Raw genomic sequence first — 22520 nt, forward strand, 5'->3', positions numbered from 1 at the left:
CACAGTTCAGTTGATGATAGTTGCAGATGCATTCTCTGCTATAGCTTTTCCCATTCTTTCCAATAGCGGTCGGTAACGTTACCCCCACAGAAATGCCTTGTGTAACTACAAAGCTGTATGTGGAGGTGTTTGAGAATGTGCTAGGGAGATGGTGCAGGGAGGGAATGGTGAGACTGAACAAAGCTTGGGGACCACACTGAAAGAGTGAATGATGTAGATTGGCAGCTGCAGACTAGGAGAGAAACGAAGGGATTTGTAGCACTGTGGACCTAGTCTCATGGTGAGACCTGTTATTTGCAGAGTCCAGTGTTACCTGCTAGATAGTTCTCTTGAATCAGTTTAAACATCTTTTTTTAAAACCTTGATGTTGCCGATGCTGAGTATCCTTAGAACACATTGAAACACATCTGTCTGAGTCTGCTTTCATGTGATTTCTTGCTTACTGTCCACACTGTAAACCTGCAAACTAATGTTAAGAGGTTGTCTCAGCCTCTTCTGAGAGGAGACATTTGAGCTTGCTCCTTATGTTGCCAAGTAGCTCTCCATCAGCTGTGGCAGACCATGCCCTGTCCCCCACCTGATGGCCTGACAGTGGTCCTTCACAAGCCCATGGCAAACACTGGAAGCAGTGCTGCATCTGAATTGTCACCTCCACTATAAATGACAGGGCGCAGTATCCCGGTGACCATGCCTGGTGAACACAGCATATGGGAGCTGAGGGGTTGCTGCTAAGTTCAGCCCTCAGTTCAGCATTTTGTGTCTGTTGCTCACTGTTCACTGCTTTTGTGCTTCTCTGCTTCTATTAGTACTGCCTTGGTGTGTGTTGCATTATTTTCCCTTTGTGTAGGTCCAAGGTGTCCTTTTCCAATCATTTCCCCTTTCTTAGAGTGGACTTCTGCACTGTAGTTTTTATGTGAGTAGTTTATGACAAGAACAAATGCGAATGATAAACTGTGAGCAAACAGTGGCCCTAGTGGGCACATTCACACAGATACCTCCAATCATACTTGAATCATAGAAGCTTCAAGGGGTTTCAGTGAGTCTGCTCCGCCAAATTAATACAATGATTGTCAGGACAAATCTTCAGGTTGTAAATGCACCGGTGTTCAGACTCCTGTGTATAAAGCACCTTGCTCAGAACTGAAATCTGATAAATAATAGCAATCTCATTGCTGGATATAAGTGATTCATTTATTTGGTATGGTTGGAATTTCCCATGGCCCTGGTTTATCTCCACATCAGTTATGAGGTGATCAATGGCAGGTGGAAATAGATGACGTGCCAAGTCAACTGAGTATTACTCTGAGAATGACACTGAATGGCACTGTGACAATGTTAGTCTGAAATCAAACTATAAGGAATTTTTTACTGAAAGAAGGGAGTGAAAGCAGGACACAACATTTTCTATTACTTTAATACAATTGCTGCTTTAGCCGGTGATGTGGGATAATGGACCTTTTAAGGCTTAAAATTTAGTCTTAAGTATAAAGGAATATAAATATTTTGAGAAATAATTGCTGCCTTCCTTTATGTAGATAAACGGGCAAATACTCTATGGAAGGACTCACCAGAATGCTTCCTCAATAATCAAATGTGCACCATCTAAAGTAAAAATAATCTTCGTCAGGTAAGTTCTGGGTAAAGGTTGGCTAAAAAAGTTTTTAATATGCACAAGTTTTGCACAGAGTATTTCTGTTTTATTTTTAATTTTGATAAGATTGATGTGCTTTTCAGCTCAGTTCTTGGTAGTTGTTAAATATGTCTTGAGTTTTCTATTTTGGTATTTGCATTGTGAGTGCCAGAAATAAAGTAAAAGAAACTACTAGACTTATACTTGTTCTAAGAAATGTGGTGCTGTATTATTATGTTCTTACTACATTCCTTCACTGAATCGATTGTAGAAATAAAGATGCAGTAAATCAGATGGCTGTTTGCCCTGCGAGGTCAGTAGAGTCTTCACAGTGTACGTCAGGAACACTTCAACATCAAGAGGTAGAGTAACTGGGTTTTTTTCTCATTTGACTGAGATACTAAGATTGTTCTGGATAAAGGATTGCCCTGTCTGCTTAGCAAATACTACAGAAGAAGCCATCATCCAAGGAAAAAACAAATGGTTTAGTAAAGCTGCTAAATTTGGTACAGCTGCACTCAGTTCTGTTTTATGTGCATCTAAACTATGAAGTAAATCTAACATTTCTGTGAATAGGGTTATAGCAGTTTAAATTAATCCAGAAAATGATCAGGCCCACTTTAAATGTTTGTGCGCTACTTTAGTGTGATGCAAAATGTTGAATACAATTGCTCACATTTATGTTTTCATTTTCTGTTAGATTGATATCAGTGCTGCAAACTCCAGTGCTTGTTCTGACTTCAGTTCATGTAAAAACATTCAATATGTGGAACTCCCTAAGGTATGTGCTGAAGATTTACATCAGCCACATTTCTGTTCATTAGCTTATGGCAAACAAACTGTCTCTTTCTTACTGGAAGTCAGAATAGAGTTTTCTAGAGGTCTTCTCTTCCTATTCGTGAATGGACCCCAGAGTTTTACTGATGTAATGACTGTCTTTGGCAACTTGATGAATCTCGACCTTAATATAAATTTGCCAGTTGCTTTGTGTCTCTGGAAGAAGTCAGCTCTTGTCCTACTCACAAAACTTTTGATAACCAGTTGCTGGTGGTGCCTCAGGTAAAATCATTGCCTTAGTTGTTCAAAGTGAATGCATTAGCAGAATATAAGCACCAAATCCCCCAAACAACACACACATTTAGTGGAAATGGTACAACTGGGAGAAAATGTCCAGGTTTTCTGTAACTATGAAGCTTCCAAGTGAGGGTGGAAAAATTGCTTCTGCTTACTGATACGGAGAAGACAGGTTGATTCAGTGGACATAAGGATAGAGGCTTGCAGACTCTTGTAAGTTTTTCTTCTTGGAAATAGCCTTCCATTATTAACTGGGAGAATACCTTACAGATGATATACAGATGGTTTAATTCTAGGTGAAAGCATTAGGGAAATTTCACTTTGCCACAAACATTTAGTGATTTCATGGAAATAGCATACATTTTTCCATCCTCTGTATTTTCCACTCCTGTGCATTTTTTTGCTGTAGTTTCAAATAATAAATTTAAGCTATGTCATTTTTTATTTTTTTTTATTTACCTCAGGTTTGTAGTTTCCAAATATTTTGTGGTTTTTATTCCTATGTATGAATTTAACAACTGAATTGCTGTTGACCTTGTAAGTTTCAAATGGGTGGATTTAAGTTATGGAAGTGTTTCAAATTTATCTTGGTAGCCAATATGCTGTTTGTAGGTTGGCAAAATCTGTTTCAGAAATAGTTTAAAACAAAAATATTGGCATTGTGAAAACCAAAACTTTTGTTTTGTCTGCAAGCTTTGCTAGAGTTTGGTGAATGTATTCTAGCATTTTGATAAACACAGTATTTAATCATCTGCATTTTTGTGTTTGCCCCAGGATCAAGGAGGCTTTGGAATTGCCATTAGTGAAGAAGACACAATTAATGGAGTAGTTATTAAGAGTTTAACAGATCATGGTGCAGCAGCAAAGGTGTGACAACATTAAAATCAAAATAGTGAATAAAAAATGTTTTTTGGGATAGCATCCCGAGCTGATATTTTTTACTCTATTTTTTTCCAGGATGGACGAATCAAAGTTGGAGATCAGATCCTGGCAGTGGATGATGAAATTGTTGCAGGATATCCAGTAGAAAAGGTACTTCTGAAGGGTCAGGAATGTAGGAGGTGATTGTGTCTTGAACAAACTAGTGAGGTTTTTGTGGCTATACTCTGACTTGATTTTCAAAGCTGGCTATAGAACCAGAGATCTCCAGGCATTGAGATGCAGGTGTTGAGAATAAGCTAAAGCCTGAATGTAAAGCTTAGCTGCTATTTTATATTAATACACTACATGAATCATCTGTATCTGTGCTACAAATGTGATTTCTTTTCCCCTGTGGTTCAGATCTAATGACTGGGAGGTGCTCAGTTGTGGGATAAAAGCCGTGAACTATCACTCAGTAATGACTCTTCGTAGCTTCTGCACTTGAAAAGTATTAGAACCAGTAAAATGAATATGTGTAAATTTACATAGGTGAGTTGTGTCAGTGGTAAATCAGGTCATGAACTGTGCTTTGACATGGGGATTGTCAATAATAACGGCCTCATTATATTCCAAGCCTGGTATTTCAACCCTTTGGAGAAACTGATCTCCATTCCTAAATAACAAGATTTAGTTCTACTAACTTCTAGCTCTGCAAACTCAGTTTGGATTCTGTAATGAATCAAGGAGGGCTTTTTCCTAGCACATTCCTTGGTACCAAGAAAAGTGATTCTTTAGGCATAAGAAGATTACTTTCTGTTTGTAAAGCACAATTAGGAGAGGATCCATCTTACTCTTTGATGCACTGCTATCTCTGAAGCAGTAAATGAGTAACAGAGTAAAGTGTGCAAGGAAGTAGGTAAGCTTTGAAAGAAGAAACAGAAAGATTGAAATCTCTGAAATCTCTGAAAGTAATTTCATTCTACTTAAATGTAAAGTCTTAGAAGGATTTGGTGTCTTTTCTGTGAAATGGAAGTTAATTTTGAAGGTTTTTCAGTATTCCTTCAAACTAGATTTTGTGTTACACCTTAGTGTCCTTCTCTCCCTCCAGTATATTGTTCAGCTAGTATTTTCAGATTTTTCCTCCCAGCTGTTCATCTGATTAAGGAGCTAGGATGGCAGTAGTACATTTTGTTAAATCAGTAGATGTTTTGTTATTGACTTTGGTGGCATCAGAATTGGGCTCCACCCAAGCATTAAAAGACAATACTGGTTTTCCAATTTTTCTAATAATTGCTGTAAATGTAGTATTTTGTCCAGAGAAGCCATCAAAAGACTGCCACATTCTCATCTGCTATAGTTTGGTGAAGTGTTGTGGAAGCTACTTGATTAACATCAGCCAGATCTGGCCTACAGTTAATTCTATTGCTGTTTCTTATAAAAAACATGAATATTTGTCCTTGTTCATTACCAAGAAAACCTACAGAATTGTGACTTGTAGCTCCAGACTGGAGAACAGTTCTTTTGTTTTATTTTTATTTTACAATTAAACCGTCAGGTTACACTTTTCACCAGCTTTTCTCTTTGTCATTCAGTTTATTGGTCTGCTGAAGACATCCAAAACTATGGTGAGGCTTACAATCAACTCAGCAGAGACAGATAGTCTGACTGCAGCACCAGTCCCTTCCAGCACTGCCCCAGCAGAGAGGAGGAATACGCAGCCATCAGCAACTTTCCCCTCTTCCAGTTCACCAGAACCAGAAGCAGTCAAAAGTAAGGTTCTCTTTCTGTGTCTGTCTTCACTGAGCTTGTGACTTTAAAATGAAGACCCAGCTTGTAAACAAGTTTTCTTTTTTTGTAGGCACTCAGCTGTCTTCTGAGTTCCATTTTCTAGTACTTTCAGATACAGATCCGTCTAAATAAAGTAGTGAGGCTCACTACTCACACCAAAGACCTACCTCTTGCCTTCCCACTGGCCTGTTGTAGAGGTGGTAGGATGGAGGGATTTCCTTCTCCCTCCCAAAGGCTATGCAGCAGGTGTCTCTGTCAAGGTGGTCTAGAACGAAGTGGGAGGCATTCTTTTAAATGAGAGAGAAAAATCATGTCATCTTTTCTAGAACAGGGGAATGGTTGAGACTGTCTTGCCATTTATAACTAGCCACATTTTGACTTTCCTCCTTCAGAGTGGAGAGTCAAGATGTAACTGATTGATGATAGTTATTGTTTAAGCAACACATTACTAAGAAGCTAACAATAACTTGAGTAATGTGCACATCACGGTTAATTTGCCTGTACATCACTGCAGGTATTACTGAGTCACATTTCTATTGCTTATTACTAGCAATAGTGTTGATACACAATTATAAAGAAATTTTAAGAGACACACAGGAGACCTACTGGGTAATAATTCTGCCGTCTTCCCATCTGCACTTAGTTTTACGTTGTCCAAGTCTTTTCCTTCCATCTCCACGCTGCCACAGCAAGTCTTAGGGATAAAGGCCTGATGGACATTTCAGCAGTGCTCCCTCCAGTATCCTGGGGATTTGTGATTGCAGCTTGACTTCACTACCTTTCACAGGCATCCACAAGTCAACTATTGAATCTCTCCCTCCTCTTGTTTCTCCACCTGATTCTGTAATTTATTTCCCTGCTTTCATTTACCAAGCCCACCTTTTTTGATGCCTCTGCACCTTGTTTTCTCTGCACAGACTCCTTCCAAATAAGCAACCCATCCCTAACTATTTTTCCCTATTGGTCTGATTTCTACTACATCTCTGCCCAACTTTGGTGTTTCCAGTGGTGCTATGTAGGCAATTTTTGGCCCGATACTGATGCAGCTATCTAGATGAGATCAACATTGCATACCAAGACTCCTTTCCAGTTCTTCAGTTTATGTGTTTCATGTACATTTTATGCCTTCTGGACAGAATTATTATACTTAAGCCTTGAAGCCCCTGCTTAGCTTGAACTAAGTAAGCATGAGCAGTTGCTCATCATACACACAAAGAATTTGCATAACAGAGCAATAAGAGTTACCTGTTCTATACTCACATGGAAGCTTTACCCCTAAAAAGTCTTTTAACTGCCTTTCTGGTTCCCTTCAGAGACCAAGACTCTTGTTTTGAGACTTGTTGTCCACACTATACCTAAGTATTTGTCTAACATAAATCCATATTTCTGAATGGTGAAGTCTTCTGTTAGTTTCAGGGGAACTTCTTTTAATCAGTGCCCTTTTAAAGTGCCTGAGAAGGAATTATATGCCTATTTTTACCTTTTGGAAAGAATTTAATTTTGGTGTTTCTTTAAAGCACAAAGGACATCAGTAATAGAAATAATCTGAAAATTCCAGATGTTTCAATTGCTGAATCTTTCCTTCAGTTGCTACATAATATACCCTCCTAGTATGTGTAACTTTTTTTTCTGTGAAGGATACAGAACTGACTAAAATACTGAAGATCCATTTTTGACATACCAGAGATGCCAAATTTACAGATAAATTGCGACATAGGTATGCCATATATATCTGCACTATGATTTACACCACAAAGCTTACCGCTTCCAAAAGCTGTTTTGGTGTCCAGTTAAAAGTTGAACTGGTGTAAGGAAGCTTTTCTTGAGGGCCACTAAATACAAATAACTGTAGAAAACCTTTGATTTGACCATGGGGTGCTGGACTTGTGAAATATCACTATATTTGTTTCATACTTAATCTTCTTTCTTGTGGTACAAATCTGAGTCTGAGACAGAATATTTAGTTAGATGGATGTTGACCTGAACCATTGCAAAAATGCAAGGCTGACATCTTGAATCCATGTATTTAATACATACTGTGCACTTTAGTTACCCGTGTTCTGCATTCCATAGTTGCTGGTATAGATGTTTTAATTAAATTCTATCCTAAATAGAATCTGTTGTGTACAAAAGCTTCTTTGGCTATCCAGACTGTTATCCAGATACTTGATGGTGTCAGAACGGGACAACTGTAGTTGAAATGACAGAATAGTACTTGTCTGAGGGGAAGGGAGAGTTGGCAGCATCATTCTCTGCAGGTCGGCTGTTCAGCTGTTGCTCTAGATCTGTCAGTGGACCCTCAAATTGCTGTTTTAAAGTCACTTATCTAATATTGACCCCTCTTACAGTAACCAGCATGTTTAATTGTTGTTTTAGACACAAGTAGATCTTCAACTCCAGCCACGTTAGCCTCTGACCCAGCTACTTGTCCCATCATTCCTGGATGTGAAACAACCATTGATATCTCCAAAGGGCGGACGGGTCTTGGTCTGAGCATTGTTGGAGGAGCAGACACTTTGCTGGTTGGTTGGAAAAATGCATATCACTCAAGTGAAATAATAATGAAATTAAAATGTGTAATAGAAGAGATTTTTTTTTCTTCATTTGTTTCTGTAGCATTTATAGAAAGATACCAAAGATAAAGATACCAGCTCAGGAAAAAAATAAATAAATTAAAAAGCACTTTTAAGGTTGGAAGTATAAATGAACTTCTTAAACAGTTTAGTAATTTGTTCATCATACATCTGACTGTTTTGTTTATCACTGGTGAATTATAGTAGCAATTTTCAGTTCTTCTTGGTTAAAGTGAGGGGATGTTCTTTCAGCATGCAGTTTATTTTTGTTTTATTTGTCCACAGGGAGCAATCATTATCCATGAAGTCTATGAAGAAGGAGCAGCATCAAAAGATGGGAGACTGTGGGCTGGGGATCAGATATTAGAGGTGTGGTGGTTTCTTTGGTCACTTTTATTGTCATTTGCTAGCTAGGCATCTTCTGTTTGTCTGGTGGAAAGTCCTGCATACTTCATCATTTTGTATGCTTTCATTGCAGGTGAATGGGATTGACCTCAGGAATGCCACACATGATGAAGCGATAAATGTCCTCCGACAGACTCCACAGAAAGTTCGTCTGACTGTGTACAGAGATGAAGCCCAGTACAAAGAGGAAGACATGTACGATGTACTCAATATAGAGCTCCAAAAAAAGCCTGGCAAGGGGCTTGGGCTGAGTATTGTTGGGAAAAGGTATGAAAGTACCTGCAGAGTCAATGTCTGGGACTTGCTGGGAATGCTTATGTTTCTGTTGGGATCCTGATGCTCAGATCCTGTGGGCTTGAAGGCTTTTGTGCCTAAGCTAATTGTCCATTCCTAGAGAAACTAGCCCAACATTACCTCAGCAGAAAAATGAGATAATGTTTATTGTGTTTCCAATAGCAAGCTATAAAAATGGCCCTCAAACAATACTGTAATGCAAAATCCATATCTGTATCTGCAGAAATGATACAGGGGTGTTTGTGTCAGACATCGTCAAAGGAGGAATAGCAGATACAGATGGGAGATTGATGCAAGGAGACCAGATACTGACGGTGAATGGAGAAGATGTTCGAAATGCTAACCAGGAGGCTGTTGCAGCTTTGCTAAAGGTATTTGGAAAAGAGAAGGTGGAAAAAAGTGAAGAATTCGGTGAAACCTTTGATTTTATTCAGACTGAGTTCAGACTATTATTGACATGTCAGTGAGGATGAACTGTGTGTCCAAATTTAAGCTTCCTGAAGTCTGGAGCATTCAGATTTTGATAGTTTGCCTGATGAAGATGGGAGGTAGTGGTGGTGCAGAGTGTGGCGTATGTTTAAAGGGCAGTAGAAGACCATTACCTAGAACAACCTAAAACTTAACACTGTATTTTCTCCAACAAACTGTTAACTGTTTAACTATCCCACATTTTTAGAAAGATACACGCAACTGACTTTAAATGATGGAGAATTCATCAGAGTAGTTGTGCCAGAAAAGTGATTACTTTTGTACTTGGTTGTGTTCTTTTTTCTGTGTATATCTAGCATCACTTTACATCCATTAAATACTATAATGCATTTTCCTGTGACCAAGGCATCTAGCATAAGAAATTACTTTATCATAAAGATAACAGAGGTAAACTCTCAGCTGCAGCTCTTGGAACCAGAATTTCTGGTCTCAATAAATTTTGTGCTTCTGATGTCCTCCCCTTATTTCCAAATCAGAATGAAGTCAGATATATGACATTTCCTGTGGTCTGGCAGGAAGTCCAGCTGGTCAGCCAGCTTGCCTATTTTCCATCCAGGGTTTGGAGACATTCTTGCTGCCTGGTAAGGATTCTATCGAGTCAGCATTTTCCAATGGAAAACTATTCCGCTGGAAAAAATTCAACAGCTACTACTCATAGCTGACTCTTGAATGCATAGATACATAATCATGCTTCTTTGCACTCAGGTTCAAAGGTATATTTTCCAGCTCTTGAACAGTTCCTTGAGGTGTGGCTTTTTTTTTTTTTTTTGTGTCTTTTGCTGGGGGTGGAGCATAGGAAGTAGGAATTAGAAAGTTGAGATCGGAGCACTTTCTCTGTTTTCAGAATGGGCCTGTAAGCAAGAAGAATGCCAGAACTGGATCTCTGACAGTAAACTTGTTAATACACTCTTCTGGGGTAACAGCACTTCTCCATTCTTTCCTGATACTTTATTTTACCTAAGGACAGCACATTTCTTCTTCATATGCAGCACTTTTACATCTCCTCTAAATTAAAATGCCATTTTAGTAAAGTTTCTTTCATTTTGGCAAGCATTTGGAGTATCTTATCAATGGTTCTTAATTCCCACTTATCATTTGTATATTCATGTTTTAAATACTTAATCTCTTTCAGTAGTACTTGTAATTAATTTTCCTAGCCCTGAGAAATAAGGCTTTTAAAATACCTCAGAGATATTAACAATTCTGTTTTGTTAACATAGTATAAATGGCATAAAGCACAATCAGTCATATGTAGGCAGTCAGCTATTTTAGTGCAGGTATTAGTTCTGTTTTCATTCATGAGAGTAAGATCTAGGAACGAGTTTTGTTGAACTGCCTGAAATGTATTTTGCTAGAAAATTATTTAAAAGCTATGGATAATCCCACTGTATTTTAAGTAGCATGAGACCACTAGAATGTGTTGTCAGGTTGAGAATTCTGCCTGTTCTTGCAGTGTTTCTTTTTAAATATCCCTAAAATGTGAAAAGCTGATAATTTTTTCCCATAGTTTGACTTACGGCTTTATCAAGTGGGAAATTTCAAGAAGAGAGAGAAAGCTATAATAAAGCTGAGTGTGAGCTGATTTATTTGTAAGTTCAGTTGGAAAGTATGACCTCCCATTTTCACACAAAACTTTCAAATCTTATTTGTGGGTCTGCATTTTATGTAAGGACTATTACTTCCTCAGTTTTCCATTTTGGATAAGAGCTGTCCGTGTGGTTTAATATGAGTCAGTTCATACAAGTAGCAGAGAATGGTTTTGCCTGAGCTTTGATCACATCTTTGCCAGAACATTGATAAGTGAATATTATTTAAAAAATAAAAAGCAATTTATTAATAAATCTGTTTTAATGTCACCCCTAAGAGAATAGCAACAGGATGTGACGTATGGAAACCCTTTTTGAATGGATAAGTCCTGTTGTTGGTTTTCATGTATTGGTCTATTTCTTACTCTGATTTTCTGACAAGTACGTGAATGCCACTTAGAGTAATAACAGCTGAAGCATGATAAATAAAGGCAAAGTTGTGTAATACTGAGTTCTTTGGATACAGGAGTTCATGCTGACAACTTCCCAGAAGAAAGAAGGAAAAGCAAAATAGCAACAAAACTTTGAAATTTCTGTATTTGAATACATTGCAGAGAGATGGTCTTCTTTTGCCACAACTTGTATTATTTTGGAAGTCTGGTTTTCTGCATGTTTTTGTGATAATAACGTACCTGTTTGCAAAATCAGCCTGGTGTGTGGTCTTCTAAATATTTGATTGCAGGGTGTTGTTTTTTTTTTTTTTCTGAGACATGCATTTTATGCAGATGTGTAAATACTTAATAGTATAATTAAAAGTTTACAGAGTAGTGGAAAGATTTTCCAATATGCAAACAGTCTATATCAACCAGCTTCCTTTTAGGAGTCAGATACCGAAAGGTCCCTTAAAATACAGATAGATGTTTGGAAAACTTACTACCCAGAATTTCTGTAGTTACGTTGGTATGGATCCAGAGTAACAGGGCAATTTCAAGAGGGGGAGAGAGGACTAACCTCTCAATTAAATTAAATCTCTTAAAATTAACAGTTTAAATACCATGTTCTCAGTCATATCAGCAGAAGTAATGATTAATACTTTGAGGTGTTACACTATCTTTTAGTGCTTATTGTAAAAATAATCAGTTTTACTATTACTTGAGAAATGCTATCTTGAAAATATATGTTGACATTACAACTGAGAAGCCAAAATTACTCTGTGAGGTGAAAGTTCATAGAATTAGTTGTCTTGAGTAATTTTCACACCTGTGTTGTAATACTGGTTAATTCAAGAAGCACCCTGCTCAGTATTTAATACCATGATGTACTTAGTTTGTGTGGCTTTGATGCTGTCATGAGCTCTGTCTGCTCAGTGCTCATTGTGGTGTTGTTCCCTTCTGTCCATATTTTTTTTCTTCTTCCACCATCTAATAAGTGACTTAAATATTGTCGTAGGCTTTAATGTTGTGGACAGAAGAGATATAAGTGACTGGTTCTTTAGTGTTCATTAGGTATGGTAAGACTAGAGGTCGGAAGAATAAAAGCTGGACCATTCCACTCTGAGAGGAGGACATCCCAGAGCAGCCAGGTGTGTAACTGTAAAACTGTTTAGTTTGAAAGATACAATGGTTAAGTAATGAAAGCAAATAAAAAGAATTGGTTTTGTGATGGGAATAATTTTCCACATACCTGATCCAAGAATGAGAGAATAGTTTTTATCTATTTTGCAGCTTTTTGGTAACCACTTTATATGTTCACTTTAGCATATTGTATCTGTTGATGACATGATCCAGCCAAAAATGTAATCCAGAAACGGCTTTGCTGTGTTACCTAGTCTGTTTTTTATGGCTTCAGCCTGGCAAGCAGGTAGAGCTCTGATTTTCATCGATACCAGAAGAAGTTGTAGTTGACTTTAAACCTCTGTTACTTTTGGAGTGCTTGGCAGGCAGTGGAGTATTATTTCAGTAAACTTAGTGAATTTCTCCACTCCTTGCATACTTACCATAATCTTGGTCATCAGAAGCAGGAAACCTGCACCCTTTCCATCAGGCTTCTCTCAAGTTTATTTATATTACTGTTGGTCTAATGTTGGAGTGTTCCAAAACTGCATCAGTTTCTGTATTTCAGTGCATCCTTTGTGTGGTAGCAGCTCATACGTGGTATGTGGTATGCAGCAAAAATACGTGGAGGTTCACTCTGTTAAGTTTTAACTGGGCACAGAAAAAGTAAAATATGTCAGAATTTGCTGATTACAGTGAGTTACAGTTTTACTTATCAATTGGGTGCCTGAAGCTGCTCTCTAAACCCAGTCTAACACTATTTAGGTCAGTGAAGGAAGCGGCAGTCTCTCATCATTCAGCTTCCCGGTTTCTGGGTCCAGTGCACCTGAAGTCTTTGAAAGTGGTCTAAAGAAGAATACCAGTAAGATTTCTTTGGTGCTTTCGTATTTTATACATGTGAACTGGTAGCTGAGATCTTTCACTTTCTATAAAATGTTGTCATTATGTACTGTAGGTGTGAAAGTGATTCCTTAGTCATTAAAACGCTGCAGGGGTGGTTATCGTACAGTATGTCGTATATCTTCAAATAGCTTTTTGTAAAAGAAACCAGCAGCTTGTTATACTAGCAGTTTAGATTTTGAGAATCTAAGCTGAGCCATAATTTTTTATTTAATCTAAATACACCTTCAGTCAAGCTGTCTCATTCAGGTACTATGTAGTTAAAATAGATGTGAAAAAGCTGTGTCATGCTCAAATGTAGAACAAAGTTACTTCTGACCAAGTTATTAATAGCAAATAATAACTTTTTCTATTGTATTTGAGTATGCTTAGCGGTCTTATTCCGAAAGTTATTTACATGGAGTGAATGAATGACTTTTCCACCCATTCTAGAAGTATTTCAATCCTATTAATTTAATGACAACCACTTTCAAAATCTGCTTAAAATGTATGTCTGTAATAAGCCAACAGAGAGAGTTATCATAGTGGTTTGGATAACTTTTAATGGAAAAGTTTCCTAAAAATGCTAGTTTAACTTTCTTTTTTCTAATTCATTTGACAGCAGCTTCTGAAATACAGGGACTGAGAACAGTTGAAATAAAAAAGGTAAGTTACACATGAAGTGGTATGTGTCAGGAACAGGCTTTGTAGGTGTTGTGAATAGGTGTGTTTACAGAAAGGAATAAGTTTGGCCCTGTTAATCATTTGGAGAGAGAAAGTTATATGGCAATAATCAGTTAATTTGTCTGTCTTTTCAGGTCAAGACGGTATGATCATCACTGACTGTATTTTTATGTAAAATCAGTGTGATTTATGCTATCACATTTTGTGACCTGTTTTGAAAGCAAAAGGAGACAGGATTAGTGAGAGATAATGGGTCCTACTTTTACTGTTGTCAGACTCACTTAAATCCATACTCTGTTCTGGTGAACTCAGAGGAACTGTACCAGAGTTGCAAGCCCATTGATGGGTATTTCATATTTTTAAGGGGTAGGCTTGTACATGTTTTCATCACAGGTTTTTCAATCACAGGTTTTCAACTGTGAAATTCATTTGACTTCCGTATTTATAGGAGGGCATGAGATGTGAGTCAACAGACTGCTGATTATCCAGAATACTTGGGTTTTTGTTTGTTTTTTTTTTACTTTGCCTGGCATCTAGTTCACTTGATTACATGGATGGTGTTTAGATACTATTTTTTTACAGTAGAACCTGCAAATACCAGTTTACAATAGCAGTTTTTGCAGTTAGATAGTAGGGTGTTGTGCAGTAGTGAACAGCTCGTTTTTCTTCGAGAGTAGGACACTAGGGGGAGCATAAAGATTAATTCTGCTCTCTGGGAGGTTCATAATAGGAGATTGATACAGACAGTATTAAGGACAGGCAATCGCTTCACTCCAGTTTTCCTTGCCCAGACTTTCTGTGCTGATATTAAGGGTCTAACACTAAATTCTGTAAGTGTTTAATTATTGTTTAAGATAAAGCATACAACTAAGTCAGTGAACTGTCACTTACCACTGATAGGAAGAATCATATATACTGTGCTCTCTTCACTTTCCTGAAATGATGCAAAGTGTGTTGGCTTAAAAAATGGCTTGAAACCTAGGGATTCTGATTTTTCTAAGACAGGGGCTTTAGTAGTTTTTTGATATGTCTACAGTTCTCTGTATGTGTTTTCTTTCCAGAAAAGTCTAATCTTTTTTCATGACAATAACAGGGCCCTGCAGATTCACTAGGAGTGAGCATTGCTGGAGGTGTAGGAAGTCCTCTTGGAGATGTACCTATATTTATTGCCATGATGCATCCAAATGGAGTTGCAGCTCAGACTCAGAAACTGAGAGTAAGTTAATTGATAAGAAGGTCGTAAAGATTGCATGGTTAATGCACATTAATTACTCTAGGTAGGCAATTAATTAGCAGTTTAATGATACAGTCATAAGTGCTTCTGGCTGTGACAAGAATTTTTGCTGTTTGGATTGATGAAACTAACTCAGATTGGTAGCATGGTAAAAGGTAATTACTCAAAGATACTAACTTTGGGAAGGAAGTCATAAAGCAGTCTTGGATCACAGAGGTAGTCAGTTAGTTTGTGAAAGTTAAAAGCAGAGAGAGTGGTTAAGAATGATGGATTCTTAACCATCATTAAGATGGTTAATCTTAATGATTAACCATCACAATATGAGCTCCACTGGTGAACATGGTGGTTATTCCTGCAACCGTGTCTGTGCAGTCTGTCTCTTACATTTTCTTATTTACCTGTCTTAGGATAGAGATAGTACTTTTTAAGTTCTGAGTTGCAGTGGGAGGTCTTACCTACACTTACATGTGTACTGTATCTTTACCGAAGGTGGTTGAATTTGACTCGTGAGCCTTGAAAAATGAACAGTGTTATTTCGGGATTAATTCAAACATACAATCTCTGATGATAATTTACTGCTTCAGTCTGTCCTATCTTCAGGTGACATGCAAAATGCATTTCTCACATGCTGTGTCTTCTAGAATATTAGGATCAATTCTGTAAAGCATCATTACTTTTTTTACACTGAATATACTAAACTTGCAGTTTAGTATATTAAATTTGCTGTGTAATTTGCAAATTGTGATGTAGAATTTTCTGCCTTTGTTATAGGGTCGTTGTGTAGTTCAAAGATGATTTGCATTCATAGAATCATTCTATGATTGTATGGTTTTCTATGTTTTCTTCCGCAGGTTGGAGACAGGATTGTTAGCATCTGTGGAACATCTACTGAGGGCATGACTCACTCCCAAGCTGTTAGTCTCCTAAAAAATGCTTCAGGCACTATTGAGTTGCAGGTAAAAAAATCTTCAGTGACATTGGGAATATTTTCTGAATACTATTTTGCCAGCTGCTACAATGAATTATTTTAGTGTCAGCATTCTCATTATACTGTTTAAAAACCCTGTTCCTAGGTTGTAGCTGGAGGAGAAGTGACTGTCATAACTGGTCAGCAGCAGGATCCACCTACGTCCAATCTTTCCTTTGTGGGACTAACTTCAACTGGCATTTTTCAGGATGATTTAGGGTCAGTAACTGCAGAATATACAACCTCTGTAGCCTGTTATTTTAGGTGGAACTCAACCTAAAAAACTTAGAAATTCTAGCAAATAATGTACAAATTGTTTGACTTAATCATGACTTACACATTTGGTATACATCAGACTTGGAGGCCATAGGTCCTTTTCTGCATTTTTCATGATGTGATTTTCTGTGCTGCTTTATTTTGGCCCTCTGTAGAATTATAATATCATTTCATTTCTTCTTTGTAAGTATAAGCCTCCTTTGTTTCACTGTGCCTTTGTAGCTGGGGTTAATTGATAGACCCAACATGTCTTTTGTCAGAATTAAACAGCAAGGCCCTTTCCACAGAGGTACCTGTGTTTCCGTAATGTCCTTTCTAGCACTGGGCTATCAGGAGCATCAAACTTTTCTGGTGTACAAAGTATACTGCTGCTAGTATACTGCAAGGTACAACTGTGTAAGCAAGTTTTGCCTTAAACTGTGTCATGAATCCAAGACATTCTTCTAGGAACAGGGAAAGAAGGGGTGGGGTTCTCCAGCCACAGAGGTCTACTTTGAAAGATAGAGCTTCAAAATTTCTTACAGTCAAAGTATATGTGGGGAAATATACCTATAAATGAAGCAATTAAACCATACAACATAAACTATTGGGGCTAATTTTAGATTTCTTTTAGGAGGTGTGATGGGTTAGAGGATTTTTACAGTAAATGTTTGTTGTGAAGATTTGATACTGGTATTGCATCTCTATTTTGCTAGAGCAATATTAAGCACTGTAAGTGGGACATAAGCACTGTTAGTGGGACACTGCAGCTGTAACTATGACCCGAGATGGGTGGAAGAGGTGTTTGAAGTAACTACCTTTAAGTAGTAAAGAGGGCATGAAACTGCTACAGTGTTTTACATAAACTCAAATAGCAAGTTCATTATAATAAAAGCATTGGTGTTGTAGTGGAAAGGGAACGTGCTACTTAGCTTGAAAGGAAGAATGTTTTTTGTTGAATATTCTACATGTTAAATTGTAAGTTCAGAATCTCAATACCCTTTTTTCCTTTTTCTTAGACCTCCTCAGTACAAGACCATTACTCTGGATAGAGGACCAGATGGCCTAGGTTTTAGTATTGTGGGTGGTTATGGCAGTCCCCATGGAGACTTACCCATTTATGTGAAGACGGTGTTTGCAAAGGTAAGTGTTAATTTGTTCAGTCAGTCCATTAATGAGTTAGATCACAGCAGCCACTATCTCAAATCATGGCCTGAGTTTGAAACTGAAGGTTTGTTACAGTTTCTCACAGCTTTTCTTCCTTAGTGCAAGTGCTGGTCAAAACGTGCTTGCAGCATTTGAAGGTTTTAGGTGTTAGGAAGATTCAGAATTTCCAAACCTGTATGACCCTGCCTATGGCACATTCTTCTTAAACTGTCGAAATGGGAATTGTGCACATACATAGAAAAACAGTCCCCTTGCCTTACATTCAGAGTGTATTTTCCTCAGGTAGTAGAAGGGACTGTTTTACTTACTGTGACTGAGGGCTTGAAAGGTAGACCAAGATAAAATAATTGAACTCAGTCTGGATGTTTGGAGAAGTTCAGGTACTGACCTGGATTTGATAGTTTGGGCTGTCCTAGGAAACAGCCCAGAGTCAGAGAAAAGTGGAATCAAGAATCATAAAGTTTTATGGTAAATCCAAGTACAAACCTGGGTTTTGATTGCTGAATTTCTTATACCAGTTGCTGAAAACTTCTTCAGATCTTGAAAATCTGACTTCTGTGATAGCAGAGTTAAAATATTACACTAGCTGGACGAACAGGGTTAAGAGAACATAAAAGTCCTGTAGATCTGATTTCTACATGTTGTGAAATGTAGACAGAGCAGGGCATACTGCGACACTAGCAGACTACTAAAATTGACTGTATTTGAATCATTGAAAATTAAAAAAATATAAGGGGTTTTGTGCACTGAACCAATCTTATTCAGACCATAAGAACAGTGGGGCAGGGAGAAGAAATGCGTGAGTCTGCAGTTACATGTTGTATCATTTCAGGGTGCAGCAGCAGAAGATGGACGCCTGAAGAGGGGGGATCAAATCATTGCTGTGAATGGGCAGAGTTTAGAAGGGGTGACCCATGAGGAAGCGGTGGCTATTCTGAAAAGGACAAAAGGAACAGTCACTTTGACTGTTTTGTCGTGAACTGGGTGCCCAAAGGAGTAGGGTCAGTAAGACTATGTTATTTACATTCCGCATAGCAAAGAGAACGGAAGTGTTTGTATAGCCTTCTTGCGCTTCCAGCTTCACAGGATTGCGTTATACAACACTGAAGAAAAATAATGTTTGACCATATTTTTATAAACAATAGAAGTATTTCTTTTACTGTCAAACCACTGGGATGGAGTTATGTCAGCTATGGAAAGACATGGATATTTTTCCTATTAGTATTATAATGAATGCTTGTAAGCCACCAAAACAAAAAAGGAATGTTTGAATTCATAACCATGCCACAAAACTGGAATGTTTTGCTAAGAGACTTTGGATATTTGAAGTATGTTGGAAAAATGGTAAAGTCACCAAGTCAACAAGGGGCTGCCATGGGCAGCAGTAGTCAGAAAACAGAAAAAAGGTTATTGAAGAAATAATGAAGTATTAACAAAATAAGGAATTTTGGGAAAAGAAGGTAAAGTGTGTAATTTGGAGGCAGATGATTAATGAACTTAGATGGTTATTTGTATTATTTCACAATGGCCAAGTAGAAGGAGCTAGGTGGGCAACTTGGGTAGCATTTTTTGCTTGTCTGTTTGTGTGGTTATATTTCCTAAGTCATGGTATATCCAAAAAGAGAAAACTGTGGTTTAGTTTGGCTTAGGTTTGAGGGTTTGGTTGGGGGTGGTTTTTTTGCAGCAAGGGGTGTGGGTGTGGGTGGGTGAGTGGGTGTGTGTGAATGTGTGTGTGTGTGTGTTTGTTTTGAAAGGAGAGTACTTGTGCTCAGGGCTTAGGACAAAATCCGTTTGCTAGTGCAAACTACTCCTGGTGAATGAGAGAGCCCAGCAACTGCAGTATTAGAAGAACTAGACTTACGTAGTACTACTGTTTTGTAGCCTGTATGGGTGTGAAAGCAACCTTCCTGACATGATGTGTGTAAGCGAAGGCTGTCCTCCTCCCATGTGCAAGATTAACTACAGGCTCAGTGCAGATGTTTCTGTGAACTGCTTGAATCAGAGCTACAAACTGCTCAGGGCAGGTTTACTTAGCTGCAGACAGACACTTGTGGATACTGGTTGAGCCAAGGTGGAAGGTGATGTTACAGTGTTGCTGCCATTACCAGTAGCCGCAAAGGCAGAGTCCTTGTTGGACTGAGGACTGAAACTGGGAGCTGAGGTGGGTGAAAGGATGAAAAAATGTCCCAGTGGAGTTGCATAGGAAGACAGCAGTTAAGGTCTTTCTGCATCAGCATTAAGGTATGCAGATATCTTAAGGGCTAGATGACGTGGCAAGAGGATGCAACCAAGCTCTTTGCAGTAGTGTGAAGCAACAAGCACAAACTGTAACACAGGAAGTTCCACCTGAATGAAAAACCTTTTTACTTTGAGAGTAACAGCACTGGAACAGGCTGCCCAGAGAGGCTGTGGGGTCTCCTTCTTTGGAGACATTCAAAACCCACCTGGATGTGACTGTGCAACCTGCTGTAGGTGAACCTGCTTTAGAAGGGGGTTGGACTAAGACTTCCAACCCTGAACATTCTGTGATTCTGTGATTAAGCAGAAGAGATTTGAGGGCTGCAAGTATTGTTTTGAAGGTTTTAATTTTAGAGGCACAAATAAAATACAGTGACTAGTAAGTACAATGCAACCATGGAGCTATTCTTTGGGCAGCAGTGTGGTTTGTAAATTTATCAACAACCTCAGTTTTATAAGTTGGGATCCTCACTAAAACTTTATCCAAAAAATGCACCCACTGAAACCCTCAGCTGATTGTAGCCTGCCTTTGCCTCTGTTTCTTCAAAGTGGCTCTTAGGAATCTGGCAGATAAAACACACCTTGCCCGTGATTCACATTCCTGCAGGAAAACTTTACCAAGTCTTTTGAGGGCGAAAGATACCTAGCTAATTAGCATGCTAATTAGCAGCAAGACCCCTTGTGTTAGTTAGGAAAAACAATTGTAGCAAGAAGGTCACCATGTCAGTTGTCATTTAAGAGAAATTTGAACTGAAAATGCAGGCAATGGTCAGGCTGTTATTAGGAGAAGGTACAGAAGAATAACATTTTTTTTAGTGGGACACCAGAACAGTATTAGGAATGTCTATGAAATATTATTAACAAATTCATAGTTTCATCTAACTGAATTTACTAAAAAAACACACTGTGTTTGTCTTTTTAACTATTCTAGAAGATAACAATGTGGCAGGCTAAGACAAAAGAAAAGCAGATGGTCATTACTAGATGCTGTTATTACTGAATTGCTCTTCTATACTTATTCCTTGGTTAGAGTGAGAAATGCCTACATTATAGTTTGTGAAGTCACCTTAAATAGTACCTATATTTGTAACAGAAGTAGCATAGAGATATTTTGTTGCTGCTGTTGTGTCTAAATGGAGGATTTGGAATAAATTGCAAACTGTCATGATGAAGAAATAAAGTCACAGGTGTGTTTCTGGTTGCTTTACAATGGCATGCATGCATTGTTCATTCTGTTGTGAAAGATTAATTCAAAACAATTTGATATAAAAAAAGGCATTACTCATTATGTGAACCTTAAAGCACCTGCTTAATACTGCTTTCTGGTCAGTCAATTTTTTTGATTTTCAGATAGGTAGGTAGTAAAATTTTTTTACTATTATTATTACATAAAAGGAGTATTTGACTTACGTACCATAAATTTTAGCTGTGTTCTTTGCTGAGAGTGCTATATTGGATTTTTTAAGTGCTTGCAGTTAGATGTCCAGTTTACCTATAGACAGACAAAAGTGAGAGGTGTTTGTCTTAGATGGGACGCTTTGAATTTGTCAGCACTTGTTAATGTTTTCTGGTATTTCATCCTTTGGCAGTTTATTAGTTTAGTTTATACGTTGTTAAGTGTAGTTCAGTTTAGTTAAGGAGCACACTTTTGACTGAGCAAGGTAGGCATTATAGCTAAAAGGGAGTGAATGTTCTTAGTGAGTGTTTCTGTGGGGTGTGGGGTACCCTTTTGAGACTCTCAGCACTGGTCAGCAACAGTGTCACAGTTTGGTGTGTTTTCATTACATTTTTTTATGCTGCTCACTGTTCATAGCCACAGAAGAGTGCACGATACCAGGACTAGGAAGACTGAGACCGCAGGGTGCATTCTCGGGAGGCTTTATCAGGTTTCTACTACTGTACCAGATGGGGATAAGAGAGCCTGAGTTTCTTGTTGGGCATCTCACATGAATGCTTAGGCTGAGGCATATTAAAGGTCTTTGCAGGCTTTCAGGAAGTACTTTCAAGTACCTTCTCATAATAGGAGTGCCATAGCCACGGCATCCAGCACTTCAGACTTTCACATTATTGGGGATTTTACAAAAAACAATGGGAGCAGCACCTTGGGAGTGAAGGAAATTAGTTATTCTCTGGTTTGGGAGATTTTTTGTCTAAAACTGTCAAAGACATACATACTTTGTTTTGGCTTGAAAAAAAATTTTCATTACTCAGTGCTAAATGTGAATATGTCTGTTGGGAGTAGAAAGGTCAGTGTTGCAGATGAGTTGCTTGAATATACTCCTAATGGTTAAAGCAGCAAATGTTCACTGAAATTCCTGTTTGTGACAGGAACCACCGAGCTCAGGTGATAATAAAGATTGTCATATGGGGAAAGCATTAACCTTTGTTACTGTCACTGAGACCAGAAAAAGGTTACAAGTGATAGTGTTCATGTTTTTGTCTTGCTTTCTTAGTAAGTCCACACCAACTCTTTTTCCCAGATTTTATGTTTTCTCCCAAGTGTAAAGTGTCTGCAAAGAGCTAATAAGTTGTTACTCTTCTGATACTCTTGGAATAAAAAAAAAAATTGCTCAGTTATTGTTTCAACTATGTCATTTTTCTTGGTTTTGCTGAATACATACAAATACAAGTAGCAAAGGAAAATGTCACTCTTAACATTAGAATTCTCTTGGGAAATCCAAGCAACTCCAAACCTAGTATCTGGGCCAGAGACTTTATGTTGGTAGTTGGATTTAAATGGGACAAGTGACACATTTAATGTAGTGATTTTTTTGGTGTTTCATGGTGATCTTAAATGCTGGATAATACCAGCTGCATCTGCAGCTCCTGCTTTTTGCATGTACCTAGATGTTAAGTGCTTGAATTCCTGTGTCCTGGAGAAGTTCCTCTAAAGAGAAGGCTTT

General features: G+C 38.1%; 1 protein-coding gene across 17 annotated transcripts in view; it reads left to right on the forward strand.

Annotated features, from left to right (window-relative positions):
- MPDZ (multiple PDZ domain crumbs cell polarity complex component) overlaps nucleotides 1–22190 on the forward strand; it is a 98266-nt gene extending 76076 nt beyond the window's left edge. For 15 of the 17 annotated variants that reach the window (XM_040579469.1, XM_040579470.1, XM_040579473.1 and 12 more), the window contains 18 exons: nucleotides 1536–1627; nucleotides 1902–1992; nucleotides 2331–2411; nucleotides 3479–3571; nucleotides 3662–3736; nucleotides 5158–5335; nucleotides 7730–7875; nucleotides 8212–8295; nucleotides 8405–8598; nucleotides 8849–8996; nucleotides 12136–12222; nucleotides 12959–13055; nucleotides 13695–13738; nucleotides 14850–14972; nucleotides 15842–15946; nucleotides 16064–16176; nucleotides 17232–17355; nucleotides 18212–22190. In XM_040579469.1, the coding sequence (XP_040435403.1) occupies nucleotides 1536–1627; nucleotides 1902–1992; nucleotides 2331–2411; nucleotides 3479–3571; nucleotides 3662–3736; nucleotides 5158–5335; nucleotides 7730–7875; nucleotides 8212–8295; nucleotides 8405–8598; nucleotides 8849–8996; nucleotides 12136–12222; nucleotides 12959–13055; nucleotides 13695–13738; nucleotides 14850–14972; nucleotides 15842–15946; nucleotides 16064–16176; nucleotides 17232–17355; nucleotides 18212–18358 (2022 nt within the window). In that variant the 3' untranslated portion in view covers nucleotides 18359–22190. The remainder of the gene's footprint in view (nucleotides 1–1535; nucleotides 1628–1901; nucleotides 1993–2330; nucleotides 2412–3478; nucleotides 3572–3661; nucleotides 3737–5157; nucleotides 5336–7729; nucleotides 7876–8211; nucleotides 8296–8404; nucleotides 8599–8848; nucleotides 8997–12135; nucleotides 12223–12958; nucleotides 13056–13694; nucleotides 13739–14849; nucleotides 14973–15841; nucleotides 15947–16063; nucleotides 16177–17231; nucleotides 17356–18211) is intronic. The other 2 variants (XM_040579471.1, XM_040579474.1) reach the window with 2 other exon arrangements.
- Nucleotides 22191–22520: the final 330 nt, after the last annotated feature.

The sequence above is a fragment of the Falco naumanni genome, chromosome Z (genome assembly GCF_017639655.2).
Source record: "Falco naumanni isolate bFalNau1 chromosome Z, bFalNau1.pat, whole genome shotgun sequence".
Lineage (NCBI taxonomy): Eukaryota > Metazoa > Chordata > Aves > Falconiformes > Falconidae > Falco > Falco naumanni.